This window comes from Phoxinus phoxinus (genome assembly GCF_949152265.1).
Source record: "Phoxinus phoxinus genome assembly, chromosome: 17".
Lineage (NCBI taxonomy): Eukaryota > Metazoa > Chordata > Actinopteri > Cypriniformes > Leuciscidae > Phoxinus > Phoxinus phoxinus.
In genome coordinates, this window is record NC_136892.1 from 721233 (window position 1) to 735000 (window position 13768).

General features: G+C 44.7%; 1 protein-coding gene across 1 annotated transcript in view; it reads right to left on the reverse strand.

Annotated features, from left to right (window-relative positions):
- Positions 1 to 4187: 4187 nt before the first annotated feature.
- Positions 4188 to 13768, reverse strand: part of larp1 (La ribonucleoprotein 1, translational regulator) — a 41106-nt gene continuing 31525 nt past the window's right edge. The window contains exons 10-19 of the mRNA XM_079585002.1: positions 13487 to 13644; positions 12458 to 12826; positions 10889 to 11012; positions 9664 to 9869; positions 8804 to 8910; positions 8419 to 8576; positions 7371 to 7515; positions 6536 to 6645; positions 6315 to 6442; positions 4188 to 5174 (exon numbers count right to left, since the gene is read on the reverse strand). Of these exons, the coding sequence (XP_079441128.1) occupies positions 4755 to 5174; positions 6315 to 6442; positions 6536 to 6645; positions 7371 to 7515; positions 8419 to 8576; positions 8804 to 8910; positions 9664 to 9869; positions 10889 to 11012; positions 12458 to 12826; positions 13487 to 13644 (1925 nt within the window). The 3' untranslated portion in view covers positions 4188 to 4754. The remainder of the gene's footprint in view (positions 5175 to 6314; positions 6443 to 6535; positions 6646 to 7370; positions 7516 to 8418; positions 8577 to 8803; positions 8911 to 9663; positions 9870 to 10888; positions 11013 to 12457; positions 12827 to 13486; positions 13645 to 13768) is intronic.

The window sequence follows — 13768 nt, forward strand, 5'->3', positions numbered from 1 at the left end:
GCGACCTTTGGAGAACAAACCAGATGATGACCATCTAGATAGTTCTTCTTTTCTTTCTCTCTCAAACTTTAATTTGCTTCTGTGTCATCAAACATCTTTCCATTAATCTGCATTTATCTGACCATATATATATATATTTGAACTTGTCTTGTTTCAAGGAGAAAGTCATATAGACAGAAGCAAGGCCGGCAATGTCTGCCAGTTCTGGTCAGCCTAAGAAACACTCACTGTCCATGAAAGGCTATTGGATTCCATGCTTATAAGTTGAAGTATCTTAAGGAGCATGAAATGAAGATGAAGATACTGCAAGTAGAACTGGAGATGGAGATGGAGAGAGAGAGCTGCAGCAGTCTCAAATGTCACTTCAGTTCATAAATCTGTGAAATAAATATAGTTTTATTAAGTCAAGTTGGATGTTATGGCCGTTTCTGTAACACACCAGGCCCTGAAAGCGACTGCCAAACACCGAGTTCTTCTGAGCATACCCACAGTCTCCAAGCAATATTCCATGATGATCTCCTCTTTCAAACTGGGTGTAGAGATGCGTTGAGGAAAATACGATTGGGGAGCAGGACACTATGTGAATGACTTTACATACTGTTGATTCACTGACACCCCATAAATCCCCAGTTTCTAAAACCTTAAAGTTATGAGCACCTGCAGACAACCTGGAGCAGGCGGTCCTCTGAGTCAGTGAAATCATCTCCGTTGCATTTACTTTATGCTTGCGAAAACGTTCTCGAAAACTTTGAACGTTGATCATCATTGACGTAGTCCAAGTAATCCATGTGTCGTCTTTGACAAACTACCTGCACCTGAAGTTAAAGCTGCCCCCAGTAGGTTTAATTTAAGCCTCAAATTAGTCCTGGAGTAGCTCTAGTCTTCCTCCAGGAAATCAGCTTATTAAACTCTGGACTAAACTAAGTTTAGGACTATTTAAAACCATGACAGAGAAAGATTTCTGTCAATCTGGTTTAAAGGGCAATTTTAGTCCAGGACTAGGCTTATCTGTCCGGGAAACTGCCCCTTCATGTCTAGAGCTTTATCCTGTTCTGTCCACAAACAGGCCATACAACCTCACTTACATGTGAGAGCGAATCTCCTCAATGCTTGTTCTGTGTGTGTGTACAGAACACGACATTGACACAGTGATAACTTAAGCAGTCTCAAAGCTGTGAACAAGAGTTTAATCCTGTATTGGATATGGCAATGTTAATGTGGAATAGATCTGCTACATCCACAGACTGCAGTATACAGTATAACACACAGATCTATACAGGTGGAGCTGGGGAAGGGGAAGGGGTTCTGAACGACAACAGCAACACCACCAGTATTTGAATGTTGAGCCGCCGGCAGCTCATTGGCCACTGATGCAGCAGCAACCAATCAGCTGGACTATTCAGATAATGAAGTGATCGCTACCAAATTGAGTTCTGGACCTATCCCAGACAGCAACATGGTGTCGGCCCACATCCGGTGCGCGTTCAAACCACATGTACCAGATGTAGCCGGATCTGGGCCGACACCATGTTGCTGTCTGGGATCAGCCTGCGCCATCTAGAGTTTCATGACAGAACTTAGTATTTAATAAAGTTGGTCTTATTTCCAATATAAATCATTTAGACTCATTTAGGTTTATCTTTGGCATTTTCTTGTTTGTGGTTTTCCCTGGACAGATCTGGCAACAGTCTGACACGATATGGCCCTCGAGATTCACTAATCAAACACACCTCACCGAGCTGATCAAGGTCTTCAGGATTACTAGAAAGGCGAGTTTGATCGAGGTTAGAGCTGAACTCTGCAGGACAGTGCACCTCGAGAGCAGACCAATCTCAGTTCCCAGAGACCCAGGGTCCTGCAGAGTTCAGCTCAACCCGAATCAAACACACCTCACCAAGCTGATCAAGGTCGCTTGGACAATCACAGGAGAGCTGAAGCTACACCCTACACTATGACCATGACCTGAACTTGGCATGGATATAGTGGTCTGAAAAGTCATCTGATCAAATGTGAAGTCATGATTTGACAGATCAAGAGGATCCAATAGGATCTTTGGGATTGAGTCACCTGTGGCCGGAACAACAATGGCTCGAAGACAAACTGAACAGTGTACGCCTTAGCACACCAAATTATGGCAAAATACACACAGCCCAAGGTATGATATAGATATGATGTATAGCTGCTCCATTATAGTTCTGTATGTCATTTATTTCCTGTAATAAAGCATGAAAATACCATACCGGTAAATCCAGCGTATTGCAGGCATGGTAGCCAGCAAACATTCTTCCAGACCCAAAAAGCCTTGGCATACATCTAAAAAGCTCTGACTAGAGGCATATTAAAATGTGGATAATACTGGAGATGTTTTTGAGAGATTGAAACAACTTCAAGCCCAGAAAGACGAATGCGGAGGTGTCTGTGTGTGCAGATGACCAAGAGCACTGGATCCCACTCATGAAATCCCACTACACGGTTCAAAACATCAACAATACAGTGCAAAACATGCAGCATCTTCCGGTCAGAGACGGTTGAACAGTCCATAACTCTCAGAATTAAATTGGCCCTGCTTTCCTGAGGAACAAATGAAGGTATTGTGTGATGACTGGATAAAGCCGGAGAATAAAAGTCTTTACTAGTGTCAACACACTCATGGAACACTGGAAAGGGGAACTGAGTGCTTCGGTCATTGAGTCCCAAAACAAAACTACGCCAATTCAATTCTTCATTTACAAACACCTGACACACACATTATTTAGGCCTGATCTGAAAAATCCAGCAGGAATCGCATGTTCGTATGGTCAGTTCTGGTGTAGTGTTGGCGTAGCCGGCAGATCCACATAATCATGATCTCCAGCAACACTGAGCTGATCCACCAGCACTCCTGCTTCCCATTCTGAAGACCAGCAAACATGCAGACCATTCCTCAAGCTGGTGACCAGTGCTGGGTTTCAGGAGGGATGACAGAAGAATAGTTGAAGTCAAACATGTTGGAATTGAAGTATTTCAGAGGAGACGACTCTTCATCCAGCAACAACCATATCCAGAAGACATCACCTCACCTGAAGAACATCGCTGGACTCGACAGAACCGAGTGGGAATGTGTTTGTCCCAACACCTGTGAAAATGATTGGTTTATAAGAAAAGTTCAACAGCTGATTTAAGGTTTTTGACCATTTTAAAGTTTTTTTTTCTGTTTATTAAAAGCAAAATTACAAATCACACTAATAGCAAATCACATCTGCCTATAATTCAGATGAAGTGTTATGATACAAGATTTGGTTCAAGTATTTTACAGTTTCCATTTTTCTTTTCTCAATCAGCCGAATGTATATACGAGTCATGGTGATGAAGTATGAACAGTGTTAATGGATCACATACACTTGTTTATATGGCTTTATGAATGATTCATCCGAGCCGTTGACCTCTGGAGAAGCACCAACACCCGTCATGAACTCGCACAATGGAGAAGACCATGTAGTTGAGTAAAAGCCTTTTAATTATATCAGTGATCACAAGAATTCTCATCACTTGTTGACCACAGCTACTCTGAAGAAGTCCACTGAGGGAACGCGGCGGGGAAAGGGAAGGCTAGATGTTTGCCGAGAGTCAAATTTAAATCCAAATATTACCAGAGAGAGCATGACCGAAAACATTCCAGCAAACAAATGTGTAGACGTTCATATGGCAGCCAAATTCAAAAGTGAAATCCCATAAATTAGATTGGAATATTGCTTATGATCCAAAGGCAGTCGGGCAAAGTTTTCAAATCATCATAATCAGAAGGTTTGCCTTTCTTCACATGATTCCAGTTGAAACCCTGAGGTCAGTTTCCCTTTACTCAGACCGACATGCTGTTTGTATGAAGAAAAGCAAGAAGTGATACTAAAACATACCCATAATAACTCAAAACGCATTAGGGCGAGCATAAAAAAAGTGAACACGTAAGGCAAATATATCTCTATAAACAATAAATGACACATACAGCCAAGGTGGTGTAATGTCTCTTAATTTCTTGAATTCATATGTACAGTAGGACCAACACTAGACTCCCGTCGGCAGGAGATGGTGAGGCCGCCGGTGAGCGAGGTCTGTCCGCGACGAGCTTCACGACTCGGTCTCCTCGCCGGTGACGGGCGGTGAGAGTCGTCCGTGTGAAGAGTCGTCTTCTGTAACAGACCGTGACACTGGGAAGCAAGCGAGAGGATTTGGCAGGCGGGACGTTAGTGTCACAGTGATGGCCAAGCTTACGGTACGCTAAAAGTTATTAGCTATAGAATTTAGCGTCCACCCCCGAAAAAAAAACAAAAAACGTAACATAAAATCATCTCGCTCACACAACTGCAGATCTATAGTATTTGCGTTATTTTCTGTGTTACGTGTTTGCCTCATCCAGCACCTAGTCTAGTCAAGAGCAATCTTATCATCGTTCAACAATCTCTAACAAGAAAAAAAGAAGATCATGGTGGAATCACGCGTCGTTCAGCCAAATAAAACTGAGTCCACTGAGGGTTATAAAGCAGAAAGATTCAACAAAAGCCTTTGTGTACCCCAATGATACGACAGGAATAAAACCTCAAAGTCTTTAATAAAACGAAGAATGGAAGTATTTCTCATGCCCTCTGCTGTCCGTTTCTGACGCACAACTGCTGTGAACGAGGAAGATGGAAGAGCCGAGATTGGACAACCGTGAGGCGTTCGTTGGCGAGCCGTTGTGTCATGCTTGTGTTCGGTCGGGCCCGCGGCCCATGAGTCGCTCACTTCGGGGGCTTGCCGTCTGCAGCGGTTCGCTGGCTCGGGGTGTTGGCATCATCTCTGGTGGGAGGAGCTCCAGCAGGGGGGGCGGAGCTTGAAGCAGCATCTCTGGTGGGTGGAGCTCCAGCAGGGGGGGCGGAGCCTGAAGCAGCATCTCTGGTGGGTGGAGCTCCAGCAGGGGGGGCGGAGCTTGAAGCAGCATCTCTGGTGGGTGGAGCTCCAGCAGGGGGGGCGGAGCCTGAAGCAGCATCTCTGGTGGGAGGAGCAGAGCCTGAAGCATCTCTGGTGGGTGGGGCTCCAGCCGGGGGGGCGGAGCCTGAAGCGACCTGGTTCTGGGATCGGTTGGACTGCTGGGAAGAGTGACGGCGACGGCCATCTCCGCTGGAAGAGTGTCTCTTACGCCCACCTTCCTCCATGGGCGGCTGAAGGCAGAAAGAACACATGTTTGGTACTCAAGCATCACAGAAACTGAAGCACGTCTCAGGCCAGGTTTACAGCTGGTGTTAAGATCGCGTCACAAGTGGACGACACTCTAGGGGTGTAACAATATATCGTGTCACTATACATCGCAATACAAAAATGCAACTATGTATCGTGGAAAGTGACGATCTGTATTGTGCGGTTCACCTAAAATTAAAATTCTATTTTTCAGAGTTTTAGTGTCAGGTCTACATTTAACTAATATATATATATATGATATAACGTATAATAATGCAATGGGGGAATATTTGTGACTCATGATAACCAAATGTCTGACGTTACCAGTATAAAGTGTCCTACATTATTTTAAATATATCTAGTCAGTGACAGAGATCAAGCATATTCATCTACAATAATGCAGAATTTTCAGCTTCAGAATCATGAATATTTTTGTTCTGGTGTCTCGATTTCATTTACACTTACAATGTAATATCACATGTAGCATTATAATCCACAGTACATTTCTTGTTAACCTTTCACCATATGTCTGAGTTTGCCACTAAAGCCCGTCTTCTCTCCGTCTACTGGATAATGAGTGAACATTATGAGAAGAGCTCTAGCCGGACGGGATTAAACTATTGGCTGAAGACACAAGTGTGGTTTGAAGATGGAAACTGAGCCAAGCGTGATGTTCTCTCTGTTCCTGACTCCTAACACACACTCCGCGTTCGGCTGGTGTTACGGCTGAAGTTCTCCGTATGCTTTTCTTTCGTGTTCTCATGTAAAGTGCGTGAGCTCATGTCGTCCATTAGATCTAAAGATCTGAAAACACACACATGTTCCCGCTCACAGACCCTCCCCTGAAGACATCAGGACAGAAGTGGTTTAAAGTGGACAGAAGAGACGGATTAAAGCACCAGGTGTAAACGGGAATGTGTCTCCTCTACATGTGATCCGATCCACCACAACACATCTCAACACCAGCTGTACACAGGACGTCAACCAAGGAGGAAAAAAGTTTGTCTTCTACCATGATAAAAACCCCAAAACAAACTTCTCATTTAGAAAAATGAAACCAATGAGCATTATGAACTGAACCATGTTGACTCCATGCTTGAACACGAGGAGAAATGCCGACTTACGTCCACCCTGAAGTCCTCGAGACGCTTGAACTTGCTTAAGTGCACCTGCAGCTTGGGGTCGATCTCCATGTTCTTTGTTTTGGAGTATTTCAGAAAAGCCCAGAACTTCTCGAGTCCGTACAGCTGGCCTGTCAGGGCGCATGAAGAAGAAATAAACAAGAGCTCCACACACACACACACACACACACACACACACACATCTGCGGTTTGCAAACACAGACCTGCTTCATAGTCTTTCGTGGTCTCCTCTTGAAAATCTTTGAATATGTCCGGCCTGAACTTCCTCTCGAGTCCATAGCTATAGAACCTGAAGAGACACTCCAGACCGTACCTGAGGAGCAACACAGCGCCGTCAGTCCAGAACATCACTGACCGGTTAACACAACATCACATTGGAAATGCAGTCTAACGCCATCTTGAGGACACAGAATTCTGAAAAAGTTAAACTATCAGCTTTTAATAAGAATCTATTTTCATATAATTTGCTCTTTGTAAACAGTAGGGCTTGTCGATAGATTACATTTTTAAAATTTTGATTAAATTGCATACTCAATGTGAAATTAAGCACAATTTATTGTTCATTTTGTTGTCATTTGCTATATCCATCAGATTGAAGGGTGATTCTCACAAAACTCATTTCTGCAAGCTTTTTTTTTATATGTAAATTTGTGTCTTTCCAAAAAAGGACACTTGGAGACTCCAAAAGGACAAAAAAAGAAAGAAAAAAAAAGAAGTAGTCAAGTTGTGATCCCGAACAGGAGTGTGTTTGCCGTACAGCGCTGTAACTCGTTCTTCACTATCACCGTACGATCCATCCTTGGAGAAATCCACTAGCGAGTCACCGCACTCTTCTTTACCTTGATCACACTCCCCATCCCGCAGAACTTTACTAGCGAGACGCGTTAGCTTTATTCGCCATGCACACCGAGTCGCGATACCGCAACGTGATACCGCGATAACGATATTGATTCGATATATTGTGCACCCCTACTTTACACCCCGCTCTCAAACAAACACTCCTGTTCAAATAAAAAGCCTCAAGCATCATGTTCATACCTGTATCCTTCCTTCCCGTCCTCCACCACCAGCTGTCGGAACTCCTCGTACATCTTCCTGTTGAAGTGATCCCGCAGGAAGAAGGACCAGAAGCGGAACAGCGTGTTCATCTCCTGAGACTGGCCGATGCCCAGACGCTTGCGCTCTGCAGGACCAGAGAGAGGACCGGCTACATCAGAACCGCTGCACACTTCGTTCATAATCACGGTGACGATTGCGGATTTAGAGCGGTACACGATAATCGCGATTAATCAAATCCAAAATAAAAGTTTGTGTTTACATAATATGTGTGTGTATTGTGTATAATTATTTTGTATATATAAATACACACATGCATGTATTATATTTGAGAAATATTTGCATTTATATACTGCATATATATTTTTATATGATTTATATTATATATAAATAAATAAAAAATCTTAAATATATACATGCATGAGTGTGTATTTATATATACAAAATAATTATACACAATACACACATATATTATGCTTTTATTTTGGATTTGATTAATCGCGATTAATCATTTACAGCCCTAGATGCCATGATTTAAATTAAATTGTAAATTAGTAAGTCACTAAATAAAAGTAAAACGCCAATAAATCTCGTTACTGGCACGTTGTGTGTTAGCTGAGAAGTATTAGCATTAGTCATATTCTTACCATTTCTGTGTATGTTGAGTAAAGGGGGACAGTACTTGTGTAGTCACACACAGTAGTCAACATTAGAAGTGGATCAAAACCTTTCAAAGTTACACATTAATTTTGAACAATACCTGTTCTCGTCTTAGAACACCTTTGAAGAACTGTTGATCCACTTCAGATGTTCACTACTATATATATATATATATATATATTCCTAATAAAGTGGGTCACGGCTTGATGACCAGGGGAATGTGGGTCCCATGGACAAACGAGTTGAGAACTACTGGTATAAAGCTATTCAAAACATCATTCAAAGTAAATTGTAATAATCATAATTAATGCTGGAAATATCAAGGGAATGATGGAGAGTGATGTGAAGCCGCGCGGGCCGGGGGACCCACCGTTGAGGCAGCGCCGCCGGTACTTGTGGTAGACGTGCTGTGTGAAGCCGTTCTCCTTCAGGAGCTCGTGCGACGGGTGCTGGAACTTGGGAAGCGACTGAGGCGTGCAGCCGTAGTTCCCCATCGCGGCGGTGCCTTCCGACGGGCTCGCGGTCGAGCTACAGAGAAGACGCAAGCGTTACTTACACAGCAGAGTTTCACAGCAGCTTCACTGAGACAACAGGAGTACTGCAGCACAGTGTGTTTCCAGAAGAGAACCAGACTCAGTTCTCCTCTGGCCAACCAACAGTGTGTGATTATGATTCTGGCAGCACTACAGGTCAGAGGTCAGATTGGATCAGAACATTCAGCAGAAGACAACAGGAGATCTCTGAAACACACCCACCTGACGGAGGCGGTGCGCGAGCGGTGCTCTCTCGAGTCCATCACCCAGCCCACGTGACACTCCATGGGCGGGTTGGAGCTGTGTCGCGTCTTCCTCTTGCGGGGGGTCTGGGAGAGGAAGAGGACAGAAGCGGGAGTGAGACTCAGGAGGTCAGAGTTAGGTCTTCAGTGGGACAGAAATGCAGGTGTGTGAGGAACACACTCCAGATGTTCTCCATATAGTGTCTTCAATGGTCCAGCGGGTCGAAGGTCCAGATGTGAGTTTCAGCTTCAGTCTCGATCCAGCCGAGGAATAAGAGTCTCATCTAGACACACCAGCGGCCATTTTATATAGAAATACACACTTTTAACCACTAATGCTGGTCTTGCACTCGCTGTGATGCGACACACATTACATCATCAGGTTGAAAGGTCACGCGTGTTCTGGTTTATAAATGTAGAGTAGAGCGAAACTCCATCTCATTTTCTCCTCAAACTTCAAAATCGTCCGACATCGTTGCTTTACCTTTTATTTTTAAGTCAATTTAAATTTAACTTTGAAGACGTCACGCGTGACCTTTCAACCTGATGACGTAATGTGTGGCGCATCACAGCTCGTGCAAGACCAGCATTAGTGGATAAAAGTATATAAGTGTGTATTTCTATATAAGATGTCGGCTGGTGTGTCTAGATGAGACTCTTATTCCTCGGCTGGATCGAGACTGTGAAGCTGAAACTCACATCTGGAGTGTGTTCCTCACAAACCTGCATTTCTGTCCCACTGAAGAACACATGAACATCTTGGATGACGAGGAGGAGAGGAGATTATCAGAGTAGATCACTTCAGAATGGACATCTAAGCAGCACCGGAGCCAAACGCACCTTGGCATCGAGCGGCCGTCCGTCCTTCACCACGGGGTAGAAGCGCGGCGTCTGCGTGGGGTCCTTCAGGCGGGGGGTGCGGGGGGTCCGGGGCGTTCGGGCACTGCGGTAGTTGGGCGAGTCAGGCACTGTCGTCGGGAGAGAGCGAGCGATAGCCGACGGCTCAGGGGCGCCGAACAGCTTGTTGGCCAAGGCTTCCGTGGGGACTACAGGAGAGAACACACTCGAGGTTAGAGCCACATGACAGGACTGCACACAGGCAACACGCTCCAGGAGACATTTTTGTATTGTATTGAGAATTAGTTCAACATGCAAAAACAAAAAAACATCACAAGAAGAAAAATATGATTTTCTGAGGCGTCACAATTGACCCTTCACAGGGAGTTTGATTGACAGGTGATCTGACCAATCATACTTTGCCATCCGCCATTTTGTAGATTAGAGTAGTAGATTAACATGGAGGATTTGAGCTTGAGAAGCGGAGTGTGCTGACGTCTTTCCGCGGTTAAAACAACATTCCTTCTGATGTTCATTCATGTTTATTTGATGCTATAAATGAACTAGAAGGAAGAGATGATCGGTTCACGAGCGGCTTTAATACAGCGATCTGACACACAAAACACTATTTATCGTTTACATTTCTTTTAAAAAATGACCAAATTTGAAAGGAGAGTCTTTGTTTAATATCAAAAGTGACCGAAAAGTAATCTGGTCAGTGTGTGTCAGTGTCTCTCTGTGTGAGAACATGGTGTGTGTGAGCGGCGTAGCTTGTCGGATATAGCGACAGTAACTAAGGGGGTCGGGTCTCTGTGAACGGTCAACTCTCGGTTGTGTGCTCGAGGCCGTCAAATTCTGCATGCAAAACCATCGAACAAATAAGTGAACTTGCTCAAGGTTTCAGGGGCGAAGCGAATGTGTTGAGATCTGACAGATTTCCCTTACAAAAGCTGCGAGTTTGTTCATGCTGTATAGATTCTTAGCCAACTTTTGTTGAATTTAGGAGAAATCTACAGACGCAAATAGACAAGGTGTAGAAAAATAAAGACCTAAATGGGTATTTTGGACTTTTCCCCCCCACAAGTCTGAAAGACAACATGTTATTGAAGACAAATAGCCCAAAATCTCAAAACTGATCAGTGAAAAAAAAAAACTGTGTTTTTGCCTGCCTTGTCTCGCCTTAATGAACACTTATTTCTTTAAACCGTGCCAAACGTGATGAACTCACTCTGCTGGGGTCTCGGCGGGCCCGGGGGAACCTCCTGGTTGGGGTCGATGGGCGGCTCAGGGGTCAGACACTCGAACTCCTCTCGGCTGATCAGGTGCACTTTCTTGAAGTTCTCCACTTCTTGCTGTTGCCAAAACATACGAGAGTTACAACAACATGCCATGAGACACAAAAACCAGAACACACACACATCATCCTCACTCCACATAATCCAGCAGGACAACATTAATGCTACTTACTGACAATAGCAACACATGATGACACACAACATCTCGCTCGTACCTGTGCGCCGAAAAGAGCCATGAACCCCCGAGCTGCTAGTCAAACAGCAGTAAACTGAAGCTAACGCTATCTGGCTTTTCTAGCGGCTCTGCTGGCCTTACAGGACCCGCACGTGAGCGGCACAAAGAGCACAGCACAAAAGACCACAACAAACACGCTGGTGGAAGACCATTCTGTCCGGCCAGCTCCAGAAGCACGGCGCTCACCGGCCACGAGAAGAAAAGCAGCACATGAGAATGGACACACACCCAGAATCTGACAGAATCAAACTCCTCTCATGACAGCCGACACAATGAACACACACACACACACACACACACACACCTCAGATCAGCGGTCACGCTCATAACACACATGACCCTTCACTACTGATGAACTGCCCTGTGTCCCCCTGAGGTGTAAATCCAGCTGTTACTGTAGTTTATGTGTGTATGTGGTGTTATTAATCTGCTTTAACACACACATGTGTAAGTTCATAAGTGGACAGCATTGCTGAGTATTTTCTGCTTAAAACTGCAGTGAACCAAAGACAGTCTCAAACACACGGTGTGAAATCGCTGGTGTTTCTGACGTCACACACTACCTTGACCAATCAGATCAACGTGTGATCGTCCACCAGTGGATCAGTGAGTGAGTGAGTGAGTGGAGGCGGGGCTCATCTGCATATTCATAGTACCGCACATACTAAATGAGGCAAGGGTGTCGAGTTACATTCAAGATATTTTAAGGCATGAAGACTTTTTTCAAGAAAAAACTTTTAATATGTAATTTTAGTGATCAAATGTATTGACTACAGGGGGACTTTATGATATTTCAATGTTGCGGATGAAAGGAACAATTTAAAAAAACAATTTTGCAATTTAAAAAAACGCTTCACTCTTCGCCAAGCCGCCTAAAAACGCTTTAAAGTCTCCATGAAATAAAAACTGACAATTCTATTTATGGATTGTTTTAATAGTCTTGAATCAGAATAACTTCTTGCAGCATCTCTTCTCTTCTCTGATGACGAGGGCCACAACCATCCAATCAATTCCCCACAGACACAATCAAGCCCCGCCCACATGTGTTCTGGTTCCTGAAGCGCTTCTCTCGATATACGACACAATAGAGGAGAGAAGACCAGAGTAACTTCCTACTGTGGTGCCCTTAAACTCGTCATAAAAGGGAAGTCATCCTGCTTTCTCTCCATTACTGATTTTGCTCAAACATTCCAGAACACACAATTAAACCGAAGTCAAATGAACCGAGACGTTCTGCATGGCTCTCGTGCGTTCTCCTCACGCTCACCTTGATCATGGCATACTCCGGCTCGTACGTGTCGTCCCAGAGGTCCTGCTCGTAGTAGTACAGCCCGTCGTTGATGACCTTCACCAGCTCGCTGCTCAGCTTGGACCTGGAGGTGTGGTTCCCCGTGCGGTCTCCTCCCGGGTGCTTGCGCAGGTACGGCGGCGTCTGAGTCACAATCAGGATCTTGTTGACGTCTCGATCATCGATTTCACAGTCCGAGTCCTCATCCGACCAGTCGGTGAAGGTGTTGCGCCGGCCGTCGATCTGCTCCATCTCCTCGTCGAACATGAAGTCCAGCTCCTCGGGCTCGTCCTGCTCCTCGCCGGAGGCCGGGCCGGTCTGAGCCGGCGACCGCGCCGCATCCGCTTTCTGCAAAACAGCCGGACATCCCCGGAGGGTTAATGGTGTGTGTGTGTGTGTGTGTGTGTGTGTCAGCCGGAGTGACTGGTCACACACACACTGAGTGGCAGAAACACTGAGCGGCAGCATTTGTTTTCAGCGTGAATGCAGCTAAACTCAAAGCGCATCTAAAACAGGAGAGAGTATTTTTACAGAACAGAAGCAAATGAATCGCTGTGATTCACAGAAACGACTGGACCCAGGCATGCGTGTCAATATGCTGGATTTAGGGGTAAAAATCATACTTTATATATTGTATTGACAACTCAATTAAATATTTACCATCGTATAATCTGCATAATTGGATGTTTTTAACCCCTTATATTGGCATCGGCCACGGCCATTATATATTTAAAACAGTAATATCCTATACTAAACCTAAACCAATCTTGACAAACTATATATCATTTGAAAGCTTACAATCTCTAGTTTACATATTTGGTGACTGATTTTCTAAATAAATGACAGAGGAGCCGTAATTTATCAATTTGCAACAGTAATATGTTCACACTCCTAAGGCGAGTTCAGACCTTTATTTTAAAATAGTGATGAACATGAAAAAACGTGGAGAAGGAGAGTAAATGATCAGGAGATTTTCATTCTGAAGTGAACTAAGTCTGCTGTTCCTACCTTGGGTCGAGCGGGTGAAGGCCTCGGCCTCTTCTTGACCTCGATCCATGACTCCGAGTCCAGATCCGGCAGACTGGCGGACAGGCCCTTGGGCATCAGCTTCAGGTTGCTCACGTCATCAGTCTTGTGGTGCTGGGGTGTGGAGGACCTCGGGGAACCTGTCGGGGCCAGACGCTCAGTCAGGGTGTGTTTGCCGTACAGCCATATTGTGAAACCATTCCCGAAACCATAGTGTGGCAAATTGGTCATTCAGCTGCGTTGGTTAATGATGTCACACAGATG